This window comes from Oncorhynchus keta, chromosome 14 (assembly GCF_023373465.1).
Source record: "Oncorhynchus keta strain PuntledgeMale-10-30-2019 chromosome 14, Oket_V2, whole genome shotgun sequence".
Taxonomy (NCBI): domain Eukaryota; kingdom Metazoa; phylum Chordata; class Actinopteri; order Salmoniformes; family Salmonidae; genus Oncorhynchus; species Oncorhynchus keta.
The window spans coordinates 3,220,974-3,245,383 of NC_068434.1; the positions used below are offsets into that span (position 1 = coordinate 3,220,974).

Genomic DNA, 24,410 nt, shown 5'->3' on the forward strand with positions numbered 1-24,410 from the left:
CAGTAGTTATATAGGATGGTGTGTATAGACAGTAGTTATATAGGATGGTGTCTATAGACAGTAGTTATATAGGATGGTGTGTATAGACAGTAGTTATATAGGATGGTGTGTATAGACAGTAGTTATATAGGATGGTGTGTATAGACAGTAGTTATATAGGATGGTGTGTATAGACAGTAGTTATATAGGATGGTGTGTATAGACAGTAGTTATATAGGATGGTGTCTATAGACAGTAGTTATATAGGATGGTGTGTATAGACAGTAGTTATATAGGATGGTGTGTATAGACATTAGTTATATAGGATGGTGTATATAGACAGTATAGACAGTAGTTATATAGGAGGGTGTGTATAGACAGTAGTTATATAGGATGGTGTGTATAGACAGTAGTTATATAGGATGGTGTGTATAGACAGTAGTTATATAGGATGGTGTCTATAGACAGTAGTTATATAGGATGGTGTGTATAGACAGTAGTTATATAGGATGGTGTGTATAGACAGTAGTTATATAGGATGGTGTGTATAGACAGTAGTTATATAGGATGGTGTGTATAGACAGTAGTTATATAGGATGGTGTGTATAGACAGTAGTTATATAGGATGGTGTCTATAGACAGTAGTTATATAGGATGGTGTGTATAGACAGTAGTTATATAGGATGGTGTGTATAGACAGTAGTTATATAGGAGGGTGTGTATAGACAGTAGTTATATAGGATGGTGTGTATAGACAGTATAGACAGTAGTTATATAGGATGGTGTGTATAGACAGTAGTTATATAGGATGGTGTGTATAGACAGTAGTTATATAGGATGGTGTGTATAGACAGTAGTTATATAGGATGGTGTGTATAGACAGTAGTTATATAGGATGGTGTGTATAGACAGTAGTTATATAGGATGGTGTGTATAGACAGTAGTTATATAGGATGGTGTGTATAGACAGTAGTTATATAGGATGGTGTGTATAGACAGTAGTTATATAGGATGGTGTGTATAGACAGTAGTTATATAGGATGGTGTGTATAGACAGTAGTTATATAGGATGGTGTGTATAGACAGTAGTTATATAGGATGGTGTATATAGACAGTAGTTATATAGTATGGTGTGTATAGACAGACTTCTGTCCTCCTCTAGACCACACCACCTCTGTCCTCCTGTAGACCACACCACCTCTGTCCTCCTGTAGACCACACCACCTCTGTCCTCCTGTAGACTACACCACCTCTGTCCTCCTGTAGACCACACCACCTCTGTCCTCCTGTAGACTACACCACCTCTGTCCTCCTGTAGACCACACCACCTCTGTCCTCCTGTAGACCACACCGCCTCTGTCCTCCTGTAGACCGCACCGCCTCTGTCCTCCTGTAGACCGCACCGCCTCTGTCCTCCTGTAGACCGCACCGCCTCTGTCCTCCTGTAGACCGCACCACCTCTGTCCTCCTGTAGACTGCACCACCTCTGTCCTCCTGTAGACTACACCACCTCTGTCCTTCTGTAGACTACACCACCTCTGTCCTCCTGTAGACCACACCACCTCTGTCCTCCTGTAGACCACACCACCTCTGTCCTCCTGTAGACCACACCACCTCTGTCCTCCTGTAGACCACACCACCTCTGTCCTCCTGTAGACCACACCACCTCTGTCCTCCTGTAGACCACACCACCTCTGTCCTCCTGTAGACCACACCACCTCTGTCCTCCTGTAGACCACACCACCTCTGTCCTCCTGTAGACCACACCACCTCTGTCCTCCTGTAGACCACACCACCTCTGTCCTCCTGTTGACTACACCGCCTCTGTCCTTCTGTAGACTACGCCGCTGCTGTCCTCCTGTAGAATACACCACCTCTGTCCTCCTGTAGACTACACCACCTCTGTCCTCCTGTAGACTACACCACCTCTGTCCTCCTGTAGACCACACAACCTCTGTCCTCCTGTAGACCACACCACCTCTCTCCTCCTGTAGACTACACCACTGCTGTCCTCCTGTAGACCACACCACCTCTGTCCTCCTGTAGACCACACCACCTCTGTCCTCCTGTAGACCACACCACCTCTGTCCTCCTGTAGACTACACCACCTCTGTCCTCCTGTAGACTACACCACCTCTGTCCTTCTGTAGACTACACCACCTCTGTCCTCCTGTTGACTACACCACCTCTGTCCTTCTGTAGACTACGCCGCTGCTGTCCTCCTGTAGACTACACCACCTCTGTCCTCCTGTAGATTACACCACCTCTGTCCTCCTGTAGACTACACCACCTCTGTCCTCCTGTAGACCACACAACCTCTGTCCTCCTGTAGACCACACCACCTCTCTCCTCCTGTAGACTACACCACTGCTGTCCTCCTGTAGACCACACCACCTCTGTCCTCCTGTAGACCACACCACCTCTGTCCTCCTGTAGACCACACCACCTCTGTCCTCCTGTAGACTACACCACCTCTGTCCTCCTGTAGACTACACCACCTCTGTCCTTCTGTAGACTACACCACCTCTGTCCTCCTGTTGACTACACCACCTCTGTCCTTCTGTAGACTACGCCGCTGCTGTCCTCCTGTAGACTACACCACCTCTGTCCTCCTGTAGATTACACCACCTCTGTCCTCCTGTAGACTACACCACCTCTGTCCTCCTGTAGACCACACCACCTCTGTCCTCCTGTAGACCACACCACCTCTCCTCCTGTAGACTACACCACCTCTGTCCTCCTGTAGACTACACCACCTGTCCTCCTGTAGACCACACCACCTCTGTCCTCCTGTCGACCACACCACTGCTGTCCTCCTGTCGACCACACCACTGCTGTCCTCCTGTCGACCACACCACTGCTGTCCTCCTGTAGACTACACCACCTCTGTCCTCCTGTAGACTACACCACCTCCGTCCTCCTGTAGACTACACCACCTCTGTCCTCCTGTAGACTACACCACCTCTGTCCTCCTGTAGACCACACCACCTCTGTCCTCCTGTAGACCACACCACCTCTGTCCTCCTGTAGACCACACCACCTCTGTCCTCCTGTAGACCACACCACCTCTGTCCTCCTGTAGACCACACCACCTCTGTCCTCCTGTAGACCACATCATCTCTGTCCTCCTGTCGACCACACCACTGCTGTCCTCCTGTAGACTACACCACCTCTGTCCTCCTGTAGACTACACCACCGCTGTCCTCCTGTAGACTACACCACCTCTGTCCTCCTGTAGACTACACCACCTCTGTCCTCCTGTAGACCACACCACCTCTGTCCCCCTGTAGACCACACCACCTCTGTCATCCTGTAGACTACACCACCTCTGTCCTCCTGTAGACTACACCACCTGTCCTCCTGTAGACCACACCACCTCTGTCCTCCTGTCGACTACACCACTGCTGTCCTCCTGTAGACTACACCACCTCTGTCCTCCTGTAGACTACACCACTGCTGTCCTCCTGTAGACTACACCACCTCCGTCCTCCTGTAGACTACACCACCTCTGTCCTCCTGTAGACTACACCACCTCTGTCCTCCTGTAGACCACACCACCTCTGTCCTCCTGTAGACCACACCACCTCTGTCCTCCTGTAGACCACACCACCTCTGTCCTCCTGTAGACTACACCACCTCCGTCCTCCTGTAGACTACACCACCTGTCCTCCTGTAGACCACACCACCTCTGTCCTCCTGTAGACCACACCACCTCTGTCCTCCTGTCGACTACACCACTGCTGTCCTCCTGTAGACTACACCACCTCTGTCCTCCTGTAGACTACACCACCTCTGTCCTCCTGTAGACTACACCACCTCTGTCCTCCTGTAGACCACACCACCTCTGTCCTCCTGTAGACCACACCACCTCTGTCCTCCTGTAGACTACACCACCTCCGTCCTCCTGTAGACTACACCACCTGTCCTCCTGTAGACCACACCACCTCTGTCCTCCTGTAGACCACACCACCTCTGTCCTCCTGTAGACTACACCACTGCTGTCCTCCTGTAGACCACACCACCTCTGTCCTCCTGTAGACCACACCACCTCTGTCCTCCTGTAGACCACACCACCTCTGTCCTCCTGTAGACCACACCACCTCTGTCCTCCTGTTGACTACACCGCCTCTGTCCTTCTGTAGACTACGCCGCTGCTGTCCTCCTGTAGAATACACCACCTCTGTCCTCCTGTAGACTACACAACCTCTGTCCTCCTGTAGACCACACCACCTCTGTCCTCCTGTAGACCACACAACCTCTGTCCTCCTGTAGACCACACCACCTCTCTCCTCCTGTAGACTACACCACTGCTGTCCTCCTGTAGACTACACCACCTCCGTCCTCCTGTAGACTACACCACCTGTCCTCCTGTAGACCACACCACCTCTGTCCTCCTGTAGACCACACCACCTCTGTCCTCCTGTAGACTACACCACTGCTGTCCTCCTGTAGACCACACCACCTCTGTCCTCCTGTAGACCACACCACCTCTGTCCTCCTGTAGACCACACCACCTCTGTCCTCCTGTAGACCACACCACCTCTGTCCTCCTGTTGACTACACCGCCTCTGTCCTTCTGTAGACTACGCCGCTGCTGTCCTCCTGTAGAATACACCACCTCTGTCCTCCTGTAGACTACACCACCTCTGTCCTCCTGTAGACCACACCACCTCTGTCCTCCTGTAGACCACACCACCTCTCTCCTCCTGTAGACTACACCACTGCTGTCCTCCTGTAGACCACACCACTGCTGTCCTCCTGTAGACCACACCACCTCTGTCCTCCTGTAGACCACACCACCTCTGTCCTCCTGTAGACCACACCACCTCTGTCCTCCTGTAGACTACACCACCTCTGTCCTCCTGTAGACCACACCACCTCTGTCCTCCTGTAGACTACACCACCTCTGTCCTCCTGTAGACTACACCACCTCTGTCCTCCTGTAGACTACACCACCTCTGTCCTTCTGTAGACTACACCACCTCTGTCCTCCTGTAGACTACACCACCTCTGTCCTTCTGTAGACTACACCACCTCTGTCCTTCTGTAGACTACGCCGCTGCTGTCCTCCTGTAGACTACACCACCTCTGTCCTCCTGTAGATTACACCACCTCTGTCCTCCTGTAGACTACACCACTGCTGTCCTCCTGTAGACTACACCACCTCCGTCCTCCTGTAGACTACACCACCTCTGTCCTCCTGTAGACTACACCACCTCTGTCCTCCTGTAGACCACACCACCTCTGTCCTCCTGTAGACCACACCACCTCTGTCCTCCTGTAGACCACACCACCTCTGTCCTCCTGTAGACTACACCACCTCCGTCCTCCTGTAGACTACACCACCCTGTCCTCCTGTAGACCACACCACCTCTGTCCTCCTGTAGACCACACCACCTCTGTCCTCCTGTCGACTACACCACTGCTGTCCTCCTGTAGACTACACCACCTCTGTCCTCCTGTAGACTACACCACCTCTGTCCTCCTGTAGACTACACCACCTCTGTCCTCCTGTAGACCACACCACCTCTGTCCTCCTGTAGACCACACCACCTCTGTCCTCCTGTAGACTACACCACCTCCGTCCTCCTGTAGACTACACCACCTGTCCTCCTGTAGACCACACCACCTCTGTCCTCCTGTAGACCACACCACCTCTGTCCTCCTGTAGACTACACCACTGCTGTCCTCCTGTAGACCACACCACCTCTGTCCTCCTGTAGACCACACCACCTCTGTCCTCCTGTAGACCACACCACCTCTGTCCTCCTGTAGACCACACCACCTCTGTCCTCCTGTAGACTACACCACCTCTGTCCTCCTGTAGACTACACCACTGCTGTCCTCCTGTAGAATACACCACCTCTGTCCTCCTGTAGACTACACAACCTCTGTCCTCCTGTAGACTACACCACCTCTGTCCTCCTGTAGACCACACCACCTCTGTCCTCCTGTAGACCACACAACCTCTGTCCTCCTGTAGACCACACCACCTCTCTCCTCCTGTAGACTACACCACTGCTGTCCTCCTGTAGACTACACCACCTCCGTCCTCCTGTAGACTACACCACCTGTCCTCCTGTAGACCACACCACCTCTGTCCTCCTGTAGACCACACCACCTCTGTCCTCCTGTAGACTACACCACTGCTGTCCTCCTGTAGACCACACCACCTCTGTCCTCCTGTAGACCACACCACCTCTGTCCTCCTGTAGACCACACCACCTCTGTCCTCCTGTAGACCACACCACCTCTGTCCTCCTGTTGACTACACCGCCTCTGTCCTTCTGTAGACTACGCCGCTGCTGTCCTCCTGTAGAATACACCACCTCTGTCCTCCTGTAGACTACACCACCTCTGTCCTCCTGTAGACCACACCACCTCTGTCCTCCTGTAGACCACACCACCTCTCTCCTCCTGTAGACTACACCACTGCTGTCCTCCTGTAGACCACACCACTGCTGTCCTCCTGTAGACCACACCACCTCTGTCCTCCTGTAGACCACACCACCTCTGTCCTCCTGTAGACCACACCACCTCTGTCCTCCTGTAGACTACACCACCTCTGTCCTCCTGTAGACCACACCACCTCTGTCCTCCTGTAGACTACACCACCTCTGTCCTCCTGTAGACTACACCACCTCTGTCCTCCTGTAGACTACACCACCTCTGTCCTTCTGTAGACTACACCACCTCTGTCCTTCTGTAGACTACGCCGCTGCTGTCCTCCTGTAGACTACACCACCTCTGTCCTCCTGTAGATTACACCACCTCTGTCCTCCTGTAGACTACACCACCTCTGTCCTCCTGTAGACCACACAACCTCTGTCCTCCTGTAGACCACACCACCTCTCTCCTCCTGTAGACTACACCACTGCTGTCCTCCTGTAGACCACACCACCTCTGTCCTCCTGTAGACCACACCACCTCTGTCCTCCTGTAGACCACACCACCTCTGTCCTCCTGTAGACTACACCACCTCTGTCCTCCTGTTGACTACACCACCTCTGTCCTTCTGTAGACTACGCCGCTGCTGTCCTCCTGTAGACTACACCACCTCTGTCCTCCTGTAGATTACACCACCTCTGTCCTCCTGTAGACTACACCACCTCTGTCCTCCTGTAGACTACACCACCTCTGTCCTCCTGTAGACCACACCACCTCTGTCCTCCTGTAGACCACACCACCTCTCTCCTCCTGTAGACTACACCACCTCTGTCCTCCTGTAGACTACACCACCTGTCCTCCTGTAGACCACACCACCTCTGTCCTCCTGTCGACCACACCACTGCTGTCCTCCTGTCGACCACACCACTGCTGTCCTCCTGTCGACCACACCACTGCTGTCCTCCTGTAGACTACACCACCTCTGTCCTCCTGTAGACTACACCACCTCCGTCCTCCTGTAGACTACACCACCTCTGTCCTCCTGTAGACTACACCACCTCTGTCCTCCTGTAGACCACACCACCTCTGTCCTCCTGTAGACCACACCACCTCTGTCCTCCTGTAGACTACACCACCTCTGTCCTCCTGTAGACTACACCACCTGTCCTCCTGTAGACCACACCACCTCTGTCCTCCTGTCGACTACACCACTGCTGTCCTCCTGTAGACTACACCACCTCTGTCCTCCTGTAGACTACACCACTGCTGTCCTCCTGTAGACTACACCACCTCCGTCCTCCTGTAGACTACACCACCTCTGTCCTCCTGTAGACTACACCACCTCTGTCCTCCTGTAGACCACACCACCTCTGTCCTCCTGTAGACCACACCACCTCTGTCCTCCTGTAGACCACACCACCTCTGTCCTCCTGTAGACTACACCACCTCCGTCCTCCTGTAGACTACACCACCTGTCCTCCTGTAGACCACACCACCTCTGTCCTCCTGTAGACCACACCACCTCTGTCCTCCTGTCGACTACACCACTGCTGTCCTCCTGTAGACTACACCACTGCTGTCCTCCTGTAGACTACACCACCTCTGTCCTCCTGTAGACTACACCACCTCTGTCCTCCTGTAGACTACACCACCTCTGTCCTCCTGTAGACTACACCACCTCTGTCCTCCTGTAGACTACACCACCTCTGTCCTCCTGTAGACTACACCACCTCTGTCCTCCTGTAGACCACACCACCTCTGTCCTCCTGTAGACCACACCACCTCTGTCCTCCTGTAGACTACACCACCTCCGTCCTCCTGTAGACTACACCACCTGTCCTCCTGTAGACCACACCACCTCTGTCCTCCTGTAGACCACACCACCTCTGTCCTCCTGTAGACTACACCACTGCTGTCCTCCTGTAGACCACACCACCTCTGTCCTCCTGTAGACCACACCACCTCTGTCCTCCTTTAGACTACACCACCTCTGTCCTCCTGTAGACTACACCACTGCTGTCCTCCTGTAGACTACACCATCTCTGTCCTCCTGTAGACTACACCACTGCTGTCCTCCTGTAGACCACACCACCTCTGTCCTCCTGTAGACTACACCACTGCTGTCCTCCTGTAGACCACACCACCTCTGTCCTCCTGTAGTCAGCACCACCTCTGTCCTCCTGTAGTCAGCACCACCTCTGTCCTCCTGTAGTCAGCACCACCTCTGTACTCCTGTAGTCAGCACCACCTCTGTCCTCCTGTAGTCAGCACGGTACACAGCTGCAGGGTGCACGGGTTTGGCAACATGCGTTCTGCTTCCAGAATATTCAAGATGTTCACAATTCATTGGGAATGGAGGGTTAATATCATATTTACATTACATCAGTTATCACTCATTAACGGCACCTTGCCTACACAGCTACACTCTCTCTGGACAGCATGGACACACACTGTAATGTAGACAATTATGGGATGTATGTCTGTTGACTGTATTTGAACTATGCACATCATTTTAGAGTATTTATTTTGTATATTTTTTTTGTATTTTGAAAAGCCTGAAATTTAAAAAAAATTATAATCCTGCTCTCTGTAGCTATAATGGCATGTTCCTCGTGTGTTTATATACGTGTAGTGTCTGATTGTACACTTTATGAACAGACAGGAAATATAGCATTACTGAATATATTGCCCCTCCCATTCTCACAGGGACACATTACTGAATATATTTCCCCTCCCATTCTCACAGGGACACATTACTGAATATATTGCCCCTCCCATTCTCACAGGGACACATTACTGAATATATTGCCCCTCCCATTCTCACAGGGACACATTACTGAATATATTGCCCCTCCCATTCTCACAGGGACACATTACTGAATATATTGCCCCTCCCATTCTCACAGGGACACATTACTGAATATATTGCCCCTCCCATTCTCACAGGGACACATTACTGAATATATTGCCCCTCCCATTCTCACAGGGACACATTACTGAATATATTGCCCCTGCCATTCTCACACGGACACATTACTGAATATATTGCCCCTCCCATTCTCACAGGGACACATTACTGAATATATTGCCCCTCCCATTCTCACAGGGACACATTACTGAATATATTGCCCCTCCCATTCTCACAGGGACACATTACTGAATATATTGCCCCTCCCATTCTCACAGGGACACATTACTGAATATATTGCCCCTCCCATTCTCACAGGGACACATTACTGAATATATTGCCCCTCCCATTCTCACACGGACACATTACTGAATATATTGCCCCTCCCATTCTCACAGGGACACATTACTGAATATATTGCCCCTCCCATTCTCACAGGGACACATTACTGAATATATTGCCCCTCCCATTCTCACAGGGACACATTACTAAATATATTGCCCCTCCCATTCTCACAGGGACACATTACTGAATATATTGCCCCTCCCATTCTCACAGGGACACATTACTGAATACATTGCCCCTCCCATTCTCACAGGGACACATTACTGAATATATTGCCCCTCCCATTCTCACAGGGACACCTTGACTTTACAATGTGGTCTGTTATGACACAGTCTTGCCAGTAATTTGTGAAGTCTTATTTGAATAATGAGTATTTTAATCATTCACCTGGGTTTGGGCCATTTTCCTGTTTGATGATTTGAGGTTTTCTGAGCACCCCTGGTTGAAACTCACACCTTTTTAAGGATGCTTTTTCTTAGTTCTCAAGAACTCTGCCCCCTGGTACAAACTTGCAGACAGACTTCTATTGTAGCCTACATGCTAAAAATACTGCATATGGTTCGACTTTTCTGTTCCTTTGCTGGCTCAGCCATTGTGTTGGATCCCATGACTGTGTCACAAATAGTGCCCTACTTTTGATTAGAACCTCATGGGCCCTAGTCAAAAGTAGTGCACTAAGTAGGGAATAGGATGTAATTTGTGACAGAGCCTATCGCTCAAAGCCCTCCTACTGCTGGGAGAGAGAACTCATTTAGTAGATTGGGAGTTTGATTGAGCCGACACCAGAATCATGCTAATTGGGTCTGCTGTTGCTCATAAACACTCTCAAGTTATTCTGGGAGGCACCCACGGGTAAACCTGTTTGTGAACCCGTACTTTTTAACAGGATGTGTAAAGTCGTGTGTGAATGAAGTTATCGGCAAGTTCCGTAATTTTAACATATGAAATTGACTAGCCCGCTGCTATCTAGTGAGCCACGCAGAGCCGCTTAGCCTGCCAGTTTCACCGGCTCCCAGTGTTGAGTCAACTGGGAACTGAGAAACTGTAAATGTACACCGTCTGGTTCATTAAGATCTTATTGATGTATTGATCAGGTCACAACGATAATGTATTTTCCATTTACTATAACTACTGGTAGTTACTGACAGCTACTGGACACACCTGCTTTTTTTCTGTCACTTTACCACAACTGTTGATGTAATACAGGTTTATTAAAGACATTGGATTTATTGACTGAATTATTGATTAGTATTTGAATAATCATGTTTTTAATGTATTTCTTCATTCTCCTCCAGGGTGTCCTACTCTGTGCACGTCTCTGACGACTACCCAGGTAAGGACCGCGCCATTTCATCACTGACATGACTTCTCTCTCCGTGTGTCTCCACTGTAAATATCTTGCAAGCCATCATCTACTACTTTAGTCTAATGACCCCTGTGACCTCAGGCCTAGAGTGATTCAGGTTCGCAGACTGCCAATGAGGTCATGGTCATAACGCCGTAGATTCTGAAACCATATGGATTCTTTCTTCGCTAAGTGGGACTGTCAGCGAGCCCCGTATTCTTATTCAGTCAATGAGACATTATGTCATATTATGTCATATTATGAGACATTATGTCACATTCTGTCATGTTATGAGACATTATGTCACATTATGAGACATTATGTCACATTATGTCACATTCTGTCATGTTATGAGACATTATGTCACATTATGAGACTTTGTCATATTATGAGACATTATGTCATATTATGAGACATTATCTCACATTATGTCATATCTCACATTATGTCATATTATGAGACATTATGTCACATTATGTCATATATCTCACATTATGTCATATATCTCACATTATGTCATATCTCACATTATGTCATATTATGAGACATTGTCACATTTTGTCATATTATGAGACATTGTCACATTATGTCATATATCTCACATTATGTCATATCTCACATTATGTCATATCTCACATTATGTCATATCTCACATTATGTTATATTATGAGACATTGTCACATTATGTCATATATCTCACATTATGTCATATATCTCACATTATGTCATATATCTCACATTATGTCATATATCTCACATTATGTCACGGTGATATGAGGAGAAGGCTGCTTTGGGATGTGTCACGCAATGGAACGTAATATCCATGAAAGATGAATTACTTACAACTGTCTGAGTTGAAAGGTCAACTACGGGTAGTGGGTCTAGTCAGTGGAACTGTCTGAGTTGAAAGGTCAACTACGGGTAGTGGGTCTAGTCAGTGGAACTGTCTGAGTTGAAAGGTCAACTACGGGTAGTGGGTCTAGTCAGTGGAACTGTCTGAGTTGAAAGGTGAATTACGGGAAGTGGGTCTAGTCAGTGGAACTGTCTGAGTTGAAAGGTGAACTACGGGGAGTGGGTCTAGTCAGTGGAACTGTCTGAGTTGAAAGGTCAACTACGGGTAGTGGGTCTAGTCAGTGGAACTGTCTGAGTTGAAAGGTCAACTACGGGTAGTGGGTCTAGTCAGTGGAACTGTCTGAGTTGAAAGGTCAACTACGGGTAGTGGATCTAGTCAGTGGAACTGTCTGAGTTGAAAGGTGAATTACGGGAAGTGGGTCTAGTCAGTGGAACTGTCTGAGTTGAAAGGTCAACTACAGGTAGTGGGTCTAGTCAGTGGAACTGTCTGAGTTGAAAGGTGAACTACAGGTAGTGGTTGCTCTATGCCAGGTATCATGTATATAATCTGTCATTGATAACCCACCGGTTGCCCCATACCAGGTATCGTGTGTAAGGTCTGTTTATTGATTAATGTTTTTTTACTTTCTTTCTTCAACACAGACAACACATACGTGTCAAACTCTGAAAACGAGGATGAAGTTCTAGTAACCAGAGACCCGATCCCCGTCATCTTCCACAGAATCTCAACGGGTACATTTATGTCAGATCGTCCGTATTGCATTGTCAAATATAGACTGATCTCTTTGAATCTGCATAAATACTTTGAAAAGAGGAACATTTCTGAAATATTTTCTGACTGTACAGGTAAACTAGTGTTTTGTCAAAGTTATTATAATCTGCATAAACACTTAGAACACAGAAACGTTTTTAATTGTTTTCTTATCGTCTTATCGTCTTCAATACCCTGGTACTTGCCTACGGAGCAGCAAGGGGAACTGCCTCTCTCTACCTTCAGGCTATTCCCAAACCCAACACCTTAACCTGACACCCCAGCACTCTGTTCTGACACTTCTGGTGTCTTGGCCCTCCCGCGGGAAGGCAGCTATTGCTTACCACAGTCAAAGCTCTTCTCTGTCCTGGCGCACCAATGGTGGAACAACTTTCCCCCTAACAGGCAAACGTCTTCCGAAAACCTCTGAAACCCAACCCCTTTAAATAAACACCATAAAAACCTATGAAACCCTACCTCTAAATAAATCCCATTAAAACCTCTGAAACCCTACCTCTTTAAATAAATCCTATTAAAAACCTCTGAAACCCAACCCCTTTAAATAAACCCCATTAAAACCTCTGAAACCCCACCCCTTTAAATAAACCCCATAAAAACCTATGAAACCCAACCTCTTTAAATAAATCCCATTAAAACCTCTGAAACCCTACCTCTTTAAATAAATCCCATTAAAAACCCTCTGTAACCCAACCCCTGTAAATAAACCCCATAAAAACATCTGAAACCCTACCTCTAAATAAATCCCATTAAAAACCTCTGAAACCCTATCTCTTTAAATAAATCCCATTAAGACCTCTGAAACCCAACCTCTTTAAATAAACCCCATAAAAACCTCTGAAACCCCCGGCTCTGGTCTAAAGTAGTGCACTATATAGGAATAGGGCTCTGGTCTAAAGTAGTGCACTATATAGGAATAGGGCTCTGGTCTAAAGTAGTGCACTATATAGGGAATAGGGTTCTGGTCTAAAGTAGTGCACTATATAGGGAATAGGGCTCTGGTCTAAAGTAGTGCACTATATAGGGAATAGGGCTCTGGTCTAAAGTAGTGTACTATATAGGGAATAGGGTGTCATTTGGGACAAAACCTCAGTCAATAGTAGGAAGGCTGCCGTCTCAGCTTCATGTTAATCCTTGGTCTTTGTCTGATTTCTGATCCCAAGATCTTTCTGCCTTTCTGAAGAATAATAAGCAAGTCAATAATGCTGTAGATACATACACCTCCTGACTAATAGTTTTATATATATATGTATTTATATACACGTGTGTGTGCTGTCAACAGAGATTACGATCAACAGTGACGCCAGCTGCTGCCTGTCCATCAAGACAAAACTTCAGTTAGACAAAAACCAGGTGAGCTCCACTGATTAATAACACACTGTAAAGGCTCATTATAACCTGTAATAACTGTGTTATAACCTGTAATAACTGTTATAACCTGTAATAACTGTGTTATAACCTGTAATAACTGTGTTATAACCTGTAATAACTGTGTTATAACCTGTAATAACTGTGTTATAACCTGTAATAACTGTGTTATAACCTGTAATAACTGTCTTATAACCTGTAATAACTGTCTTATAACCTGTAATAACTGTCTTATAACCTGTAATAACTGTCTTATAACCTGTAATAACTGTGTTATAACCTGTAATAACTGTGTTATAACCTGTAATAACTGTGTTATAACCTGTAATAACTGTTATAACCTATAATAACTGTGTTATAACCTGTAATAACTGTTATAACCTATAATAACTGTGTTATAACTGTAATAACTGTCTTAACTGTAATAACTGTGTTATAACCTGTAATAACTGTCTTATAACTGTGTTATAACCTGTAATAACTGTGTTATAACCTATAATAACTGTGTTATAACCTGTAATAACTGTGTTATAACCTGTAATAACTGTGTTATAACCTGTAATAACTGTGTTATAACTGTAATAACTGTTGTAACCTATAATAACTGTTGTAACCTGTAATAACAGTGTTATAACCTGTAATAACTTTGTTATAACCTGTAATAACTGTGTTATAACCTGTAATAACTGTCTTATAACTGTAATAACTGTGTTATAACCTCTAACTGTGTTATAACCTATAATAACTGTTATAACCTATAACTGTGGTAACCTATAATAACTGTGTTATAACCTATAATAACTGTTGTAACCTGTAACAACTGTGGTAACCTATAATAACTGTGTTATAACCTATAATAGCTGTGGTAACCTGTAATAACTGTACTATAACCTATAATAACTGTGTTATAACCTATAATAAATGTTGTAACCTATAATAACTGTTGTAACCTATAATAACTGTGGTAACCTGTAATAACTGTTGTAACCTGTAATAACTGTATTATAACCTATAATAACTGTTATAACCTATAATAACTGTTAAACTGTAATAACTGTTATAACCTATAACACCTGTGGTAACCTATAATAACTGTGTTATAACCTATAATAACTGTTGTAACCTGTAATAACTGTGTTATAACCTATAATAACTGTTGTAACCTATAATAACTGTTGTAACCTGTAATAACTGTATTATAACCTATAATAACTGTTATAACCTATAATAACAGTTATAAACTATAATAACTGTTATAAACTGTAATAACTGTTGTAACCTATAATAACTGTATTATAACCTGTAATAACTGTATTATAACCTATAATAACTGTTATAACCTATAATAACAGTTATAAACTATAATAACTGTTGTAACCTATAATAACTGTTGTAACCTGTAATAACTGTATTATAACCTATAATAACTGTTATAACCTATAATAACTGTTAAACTGTAATAACTGTTATAACCTATAACACCTGTGGTAACCTATAATAACTGTGTTATAACCTATAATAACTGTTGTAACCTGTAATAACTGTACTATAACCTATAATAACTGTTATAACCTATAATAACTGTTCAACTGTAATAACTGTTATAACCTATAACACCTGTGGTAACCTATAATAACTGTGTTATAACCTATAATAACAGTTATAAACTATAATAACTGTGGTAACCTATAATAACTGTGTTATAACCTATAATAGCTGTGGTAACCTGTAATAACTGTACTATAACCTATAATAACTGTGTTATAACCTGTAATAACTGTGTTATAACTGTAATAACTGTGTTATAACCTATAATAACTGTTGTAACCTATAATAACTGTTGTAACCTGTAATAACAGTGTTATAACCTGTAATAACTTTGTTATAACCTGTAATAACTGTGTTATAACCTGTAATAACTGTCTTATAACTGTAATAACTGTGTTATAACCTCTGTGTTATAACCTATAATAACTGTTATAACCTGTAACAACTGTGGTAACCTATAATAACTGTGTTATAACCTATAATAACTGTTGTAACCTGTAACAACTGTGGTAACCTATAATAACTGTGTTATAACCTATAATAGCTGTGGTAACCTATAATAACTGTACTATAACCTATAATAACTGTGTTATAACCTATAATAAATGTTGTAACCTATAATAACTGTTGTAACCTATAATAACTGTGGTAACCTGTAATAACTGTTGTAACCTGTAATAACTGTATTATAACCTATAATAACTGTTATAACCTATAATAACTGTTAAACTGTAATAACTGTTATAACCTATAACACCTGTGGTAACCTATAATAACTGTGTTATAACCTATAATAACTGTTGTAACCTGTAATAACTGTGTTATAACCTATAATAACTGTTGTAACCTATAATAACTGTTGTAACCTGTAATAACTGTATTATAACCTATAATAACTGTTATAACCTATAATAACAGTTATAAACTATAATAACTGTTATAAACTGTAATAACTGTTGTAACCTATAATAACTGTATTATAACCTGTAATAACTGTATTATAACCTATAATAACTGTTATAACCTATAATAACAGTTATAAACTATAATAACTGTTGTAACCTATAATAACTGTTGTAACCTGTAATAACTGTATTATAACCTATAATAACTGTTATAACCTATAATAACTGTTAAACTGTAATAACTGTTATAACCTATAACACCTGTGGTAACCTATAATAACTGTGTTATAACCTATAATAACTGTTGTAACCTGTAATAACTGTACTATAACCTATAATAACTGTTATAACCTATAATAACTGTTCAACTGTAATAACTGTTATAACCTATAACACCTGTGGTAACCTATAATAACTGTGTTATAACCTATAATAACAGTTATAAACTATAATAACTGTGGTAACCTATAATAACTGTGTTATAACCTATAATAGCTGTGGTAACCTGTAATAACTGTACTATAACCTATAATAACTGTGTTATAACCTGTAATAACTGTGTTATAACTGTAATAACTGTGTTATAACCTATAATAACTGTTGTAACCTATAATAACTGTTGTAACCTGTAATAACAGTGTTATAACCTGTAATAACTTTGTTATAACCTGTAATAACTGTGTTATAACCTGTAATAACTGTCTTATAACTGTAATAACTGTGTTATAACCTCTGTGTTATAACCTATAATAACTGTTATAACCTATAACAACTGTGGTAACCTATAATAACTGTGTTATAACCTATAATAACTGTTGTAACCTGTAACAACTGTGGTAACCTATAATAACTGTGTTATAACCTATAATAACTGTTGTAACCTGTAACAACTGTAGTAACCTATAATAACTGTTGTAACCTGTAACTGTGGTAACCTATAATAACTGTGTTATAACCTATAATAGCTGTGGTAACCTGTAATAACTGTACTATAACCTATAATAACTGTGTTATAACCTATAATAAATGTTGTAACCTATAATAACTGTTGTAACCTATAATAACTGTGGTAACCTGTAATAACTGTTATAACCTATAATAACTGTTATAACCTATAATAACTGTTAAACTGTAATAACTGTTATAACCTATAACACCTGTGGTAACCTATAATAACTGTGTTATAACCTATAATAACTGTTGTAACCTGTAATAACTGTGTTATAACCTATAATAACTGTTGTAACCTATAATAACTGTTGTAACCTATAATAACTGTATTATAACCTATAATAACTGTTATAACCTATAATAACAGTTATAAACTATAATAACTGTTATAAACTGTAATAACTGTTGTAACCTATAATAACTGTTGTAACCTGTAATAACTGTATTATAACCTATAATAACTGTTATAACCTATAATAACAGTTATAAACTATAATAACTGTTGTAACCTATAATAACTGTTGTAACCTGTAATAACTGTATTATAACCTATAATAACTGTTATAACCTATAATAACTGTTAAACTGTAATAACTGTTATAACCTATAACACCTGTGGTAACCTATAATAACTATGTTATAACCTATAATAACTGTTGTAACCTGTAATAACTGTACTATAACCTATAATAACTGTTATAACCTATAATAACTGTTCAACTGTAATAACTGTTATAACCTATAACACCTGTGGTAACCTATAATAACTGTGTTATAACCTATAATAACAGTTAAACTATAATAACTGTGGTAACCTATAATAACTGTGTTATAACCTATAATAGCTGTGGTAACCTGTAATAACTGTACTATAACCTATAATAACTGTGTTATAACCTATAATAAATGTTGTAACCTATAATAACTGTTGTAACCTATAATAACTGTTGTAACCTGTAATAACTATTATAACCTATAATAACTGTTATAACCTATAATAACTGTTAAACTGTAATAACTGTTATAACCTATAACACCTGTGGTAACCTATAACTGTGTTATAACCTATAATAACTGTTGTAACCTGTAATAACTGTGTTATAACCTGTAATAACTGTTGTAACCTGTAATAACTGTATTATAACCTATAATAACTGTTATAACCTATAATAACAGTTATAAACTATAATAACTGTTATAAACTGTAATAACTGTTGTAACCTGTAATAACTGTATTATAACCTATAATAACTGTTTTATAAACAAATATCTGTTATAACTGTGTTGTAACTGTGTTATAAACTAATAACTGTTATAACTGTGTTGTCACCTGTAATAACTGTGTTATATCATCGAATCGTACTGCACCGGCTCCGACGCTCGTCGGATGTGACAGGGCTTGCAAACTATTACACACTACGAGGGAAGCACAACCCTAGAGCAGCCCAGTGACACCAGACAAGCTAAATAACTTCTTTGCTCGCTTTGAGGCAAGTAACACTGAAATCATTTGATCCAAGACGGCGTAGCAGAAAGACGTTTTTGTCCAGTGTAAATATTCTGCTTTTTTCATTTTTATGTATGCATTTCGATCTCTTTTTCCATTTTCAAATGAAATATACCTTCCTGCAACCTTCCTCCCCCAACATGGTGCGGATCTGCTATTTCTGTAGACCTTATAACTGGAACCTTCATCAGCAGCTCGCCAGCTAATCAGCTACTAGCTATTTAGTCATTGTTAGCCACTGCAGTCTTTACTTTTTAGCTCAGACACCAGCCGCTTTAGCTCGGATAATATCTGCCAGTCTGCACAGCGTGATATCAGCCCTGGGCTTATCGGACCGCTTGTTTCCCTCCACGACATCACCAGATTCCTGCCGCATGCTCTGGACCATTCCACAGGATCATCGCAGCTAGTTAGCAGCTACTGAGTGGTGATTGTGGCTAACGCCCTTGCCAATAGCAAGCACCAGTTAGCCTCGAGCTAGGCCCATTCCCCCGGCTAGCAAACGAAGTACACCAACTAAGATGCCTCTCTTGCCAACTGGCCTGGAACCCTTTGTCGACACGGAGCCCCACCGATCCATCACGACTGGTCTGCTGACGTAATTTGGCCGATGTGCCTCTGCGTCGTTGATGTCGGTGAAGACCCAGCTACTCTCTGAGCGCCGTGTCTTCCGCTCGCCAAGCGTAGTGACGACTGCTGAGCGGCTCCCTGTTTCGTCCATTGCTGCTTATTGGAGTCTATCATCACTCAGCTGATGCCTACTGGACCCTATGATCACTCGGCTACACAGCTGATGCTTACTGGACCCTATGATCACTCAGCTACACAGCTGATACCTACTGGACCCTATGATCACTCAGCTACACAGCTGATGCTTACTGGACCCTATGATCACTCAGCTACACAGCTGATACCTACTGGACCCTATGATCACTCAGCAACACAGCTGATACCTACTGGACCCTATGATCACTCAGCTACACAGCTGATGCCTACTGGACCCTATGATCACTCAGCTACACAGCAGATGCCTACTGGACCCTATGATCACTCAGCTACACAGCTGATGCCTACTGGACTGTTCATTAACATAGTACTTCATTTTGTTTATCTGTCGGCCCCAGCCTTGAACTCAGGCCCTGTGTGTATCTAACTGACCCTCTCTGCCCATTCATCACCATTTACCTGTCGACCCCAGCCTTGAACTCAGGCCCTGTGTGTATCTAACTGACCCTCTCTGCTTATTCATCACCATTTACCTGTTGTTGTCTTAGCTGTTTACCTGTTGTTGTCTTAGCGGTTTACCTGTTGCTGTCTTAGCTGTTTACCTGTTGTTGTCTTAGCTGTTTACCTGTTGTTGTCTTAGCTGTTTACCTGTTGTTGTCTTAGCTCTCCCTGTGATTGATCAACACCTGTGATTACTTTATGCCTCTCTCTAATGTCGTAATGCCTTGTATACCGTTGTTTAGGGCAGCTCTCATTGCTTTGTTTTACTGCGGAGCCCCTAGTCCCGCTCGACATGCCTCCGATAGCCCCCCAAAAAGATTTGGCATGGGTCCTCAGAACCTCAAAAGGTTTTACAGCTGCACCATCGAGAGCATCCTGACAGGTTGCATTACTGCCTGGTATGGCAACTGCTTGGCCTCCGACCGCAAGGCACTTCAGAGTGTAGTATGTACGGCCCAGTACGTCACCAGGGCCAAGCTTCCTGCCATCCAGGACCTCTATACCAGGTGGTGTCAGAGGAAGGCCTTAAAAAGTGTAAATGACTCCAGCCACCCTAGTCATAGACTGCTCTCTCTGCTACCACACGGCAAGCAGTACCGGAGCCAAGTATAGGTCCAAGAGGCTTCTAAACAGCTTCTACCCTCAAGCCAGAAGAATCCTGAACAGCTAATCAAATGGCTTCCCAGACTATTTGCATTGACTTGACCCCCCCCCCCCTTACACTGCTGTTACTCTCTGTTATTATCTCATGCATTGTCACTTTAATAACCCTACCTGCATGTACATATAATTACCTCAATTACCTCGACATTGGCACATTGACTCTGTATCGTAATACCCTGTATATAGCCTCCACATTGACTCTGTACCGTAATACCCTGTATATAGCCTCCACATTGACTCTGTACCGTAATACCCTGTATATAGCCTCCACATTGACTCTGTACCGTAATACCCTGTATATAGCCTCCACATTGACTCTGTACCGTAATACCCTGTATATAGCCTCCACATTGACTCTGTACCGTAATACCCTGTATAAAGCCCCACTATTGTTATTTACTGCTTCTCCTTAATTATTTGTTTTTCTTATCTCTTACCTTTCTGGGGTATTTTCTTAAAACTGTATTGTTGCATAAGGGCTTGTGAGTCAGCATTCCACTGTGAGGTCAAAACTAAAGGTCTACCTACACCTGTTGTATTCAACACATTTGATTTGATAACTGTGTTTTAAACTGCAATAACTGTTATAAACTGTAATAAACTGTAATAACTGTAATAAACTGTAATAACTGTAATAAACTGTAATAACTGTAATAACCTGTAATAACTGTTATAACCTGTAATAACTGTTATAACCTGTAATAACTGTTATAACCTGTAATAACTGTTATAACCTGTAATAACTGTTATAACCTGTAATAACTGTTATAACCTGTAATAACTGTTATAACCTGTAATAACTGTAATAACTGTAATAACTGTAATAACTGTAATAACTGTTATAACCTGTAATAACTGTTATAACCTGTAATAACTGTTATAACCTGTAATAACTTATAAACTGTAATAACTGTTATAACCTGTAATAACTGTTATAAACTGTAATAACTGTTATAACCTGTAATAACTGTTATAACCTGTAATAACTGTTATAACCTGTAATAACTGTTATAACCTGTAATAACTGTTATAACCTGTAATAACTGTTATAACCTGTAATAACTGTTATAACCTGTAATAACTGTTATAAACTGTAATAACTGTTATAAACTGTAATAACTGTAATAAACTGTAATAACTGAAATAACTGTAATAACTGTAATAACTGTAATAACTGTTATAAACTGTAATAACTGTTATAAACTGTAATAACTGTTATAAACTGTAATAACTGTTATAAACTGTAATAACTGTTATAAACTGTAATAACTGTTATAAACTGTAATAACTGTTATAAACTGTAATAACTGTTATAAACTGTTATAAACTGTAATAACATGTAATAACTGTTATAAACTGTAATAACTGTGTTATAACATGTAATAACTGTTATAAACGGTAATAACTGTGTTATAACATTTGATAACTGTGTTTTAAACTGTAATAACATGTAATAACTGTGTTTTAAACTGCAATAACATGTAATAACTGTTATAAACTGTAATAACTGGTTATAATAACTGTTATAAACTGTAAGAACTGTGTTATAAACTTTAACTGTTATAAACTCTAATAACTGTTATAAACTAATATTTATTTATTTTATTTTACCTTTATTTAACCAGGCAAGTCGGTTAAGAACAAATTCTTATTTACAATGACGGCCTAGGAACAGTGGGTTAACTGGTCGAGGAACAGTGGGTTAACTGGTTTAGGAACAGTGGGTTAACTGGTCTAGTGGGTTAACTGTAATAACATGTAATAACTGTATTCTAAACTGTAATAACTGTATTCTAAACTGTAATAACTGTATTCTAAACTGTAATAACTGTATTCTAAACTGTAATAACTGTGTTCTAAACTGTAATAACTGTGTTCTAAACTGTAATAACTGTGTTCTAAACTGTAATAACTGTGTTCTAAACTGTAATACCTGTATTCTAAACTGTAATACCTGTATTCTAAACTGTAATACCTGTATTCTAAACTGTAATACCTGTGTTCTAAACTGTAATACCTGTGTTCTAAACTGTAATAACTGTGTTCTAAACTGTAATAACTATTCTAAACTGTAATAACTATTCTAAACTGTAATAACTGTGTTTTAAACAGTAATAATGTATTCTAAACTGTAATAACTGTGTTATAAACTGTAATACCTGTGTTATAAACAGTAATAATGTGTTATAACTCCCCCAGTGCCACTATGCCATAGAGGAGGACTCTGAGGGGGATGCTGACTCTGAGGAGTTTTACTATGGAGGTCAGGTAAGCATCAAGACACACACACACACATATGTTTTACTATCCTTGTGGGGACCAAACAATTGATTCCCATTCAAAATCCTATTTTGCCTAACCCTTAAACATAACCCTAACCTTAAACCCTAAACCCTTAGCCCTAATTCTAACCCTACACTGTAAACACCAAGGCATTTTTTTTCTCTCATATACTTCAAGTAAGTTGAACTGAAAATCAATGGAAAGTCATTATTACTTATGGTGTTATGTGGTACTGACTCAGAACTAAACGAGAACTCCCACCAACTCAAGTTATGGTAACAATTTCACTTTTTCCCCAGCATGCTCTACTGCAGGTTGATTTTTAATATCTGTGTGTTTGGATGTACAAATCAAATCAAAGTTGATTTGTCACGTGCACCGAATACAACAGGTGTAGTAGACCTCACAGTGAAATGCTGAATACAACAGGTGTAGTAGACCTCACAGTGAAATGCTGAATACAACAGGTGTAGTAGACCTCACAGTGAAATGCTGAATACAACAGGTGTAGTCGACCTCACAGTGAAATGCTGAATACAACAGGTGTAGTAGACCTCACAGTGAAATGCTGAATACAACAGGTGTAGTAGACCTCACAGTGAAATGCTGAATACAACAGGTGTAGTAGACCTCACAGTGAAATGCTGAATACAACAGGTGTAGTAGACCTCACAGTGAAATGCTGAATACAACAGGTGTAGTAGACCTCACAGTGAAATGCTGAATACAACAGGTGTAGTAGACCTCACAGTGAAATGCTGAATACAACAGGTGTAGTAGACCTCACAGTGAAATGCTGAATACAACAGGTGTAGTAGACCTCACAGTGAAATGCTGAATACAACAGGTGTAGTAGACCTCACAGTGAAATGCTGAATACAACAGGTGTAGTAGACCTCACAGTGAAATGCTGAATACAACAGGTGTAGTCGACCTCACAGTGAAATGCTGAATACAACAGGTGTAGTCGACCTCACAGTGAAATGCTGAATACAACAGGTGTAGTAGACCTCACAGTGAAATGCTGAATACAACAGGTGTAGTCGACCTCACAGTGAAATGCTGAATACAACAGGTGTAGTCGACCTCACAGTGAAATGCTGAATACAACAGGTGTAGTAGACCTCACAGTGAAATGCTGAATACAACAGGTGTAGTAGACCTCACAGTGAAATGCTGAATACAACAGGTGTAGTCGACCTCACAGTGAAATGCTGAATACAACAGGTGTAGTCGACCTCACAGTGAAATGCTGAATACAACAGGTGTAGTAGACCTTACAGTGAAATGCTGAATACAACAGGTGTAGTAGACCTTACAGTGAAATGCTGAATACAACAGGTGTAGTAGAACTTACAGTGAAATGCTGAATA

The 24,410-nt window shown here is 42.1% G+C and overlaps 1 protein-coding gene across 5 annotated transcripts in view; it reads left to right on the forward strand.

The window, feature by feature from the left end:
* Positions 1 to 24,410, forward strand: part of parp8 (poly (ADP-ribose) polymerase family, member 8) — a 279,851-nt gene that overhangs the window by 33,354 nt on the left and 222,087 nt on the right. For all 5 annotated transcript variants that reach the window (XR_008063247.1, XR_008063248.1, XM_052460836.1 and 2 more), the window contains exons 3-6: positions 10,915 to 10,952; positions 12,459 to 12,548; positions 13,868 to 13,938; positions 22,954 to 23,022. Coding sequence is in view for 3 of the 5 variants with exons in the window: in XM_052460836.1 (XP_052316796.1) it covers positions 10,915 to 10,952; positions 12,459 to 12,548; positions 13,868 to 13,938; positions 22,954 to 23,022 (268 nt within the window). In the remaining 2 variants the exon portion in view is untranslated. The remainder of the gene's footprint in view (positions 1 to 10,914; positions 10,953 to 12,458; positions 12,549 to 13,867; positions 13,939 to 22,953; positions 23,023 to 24,410) is intronic.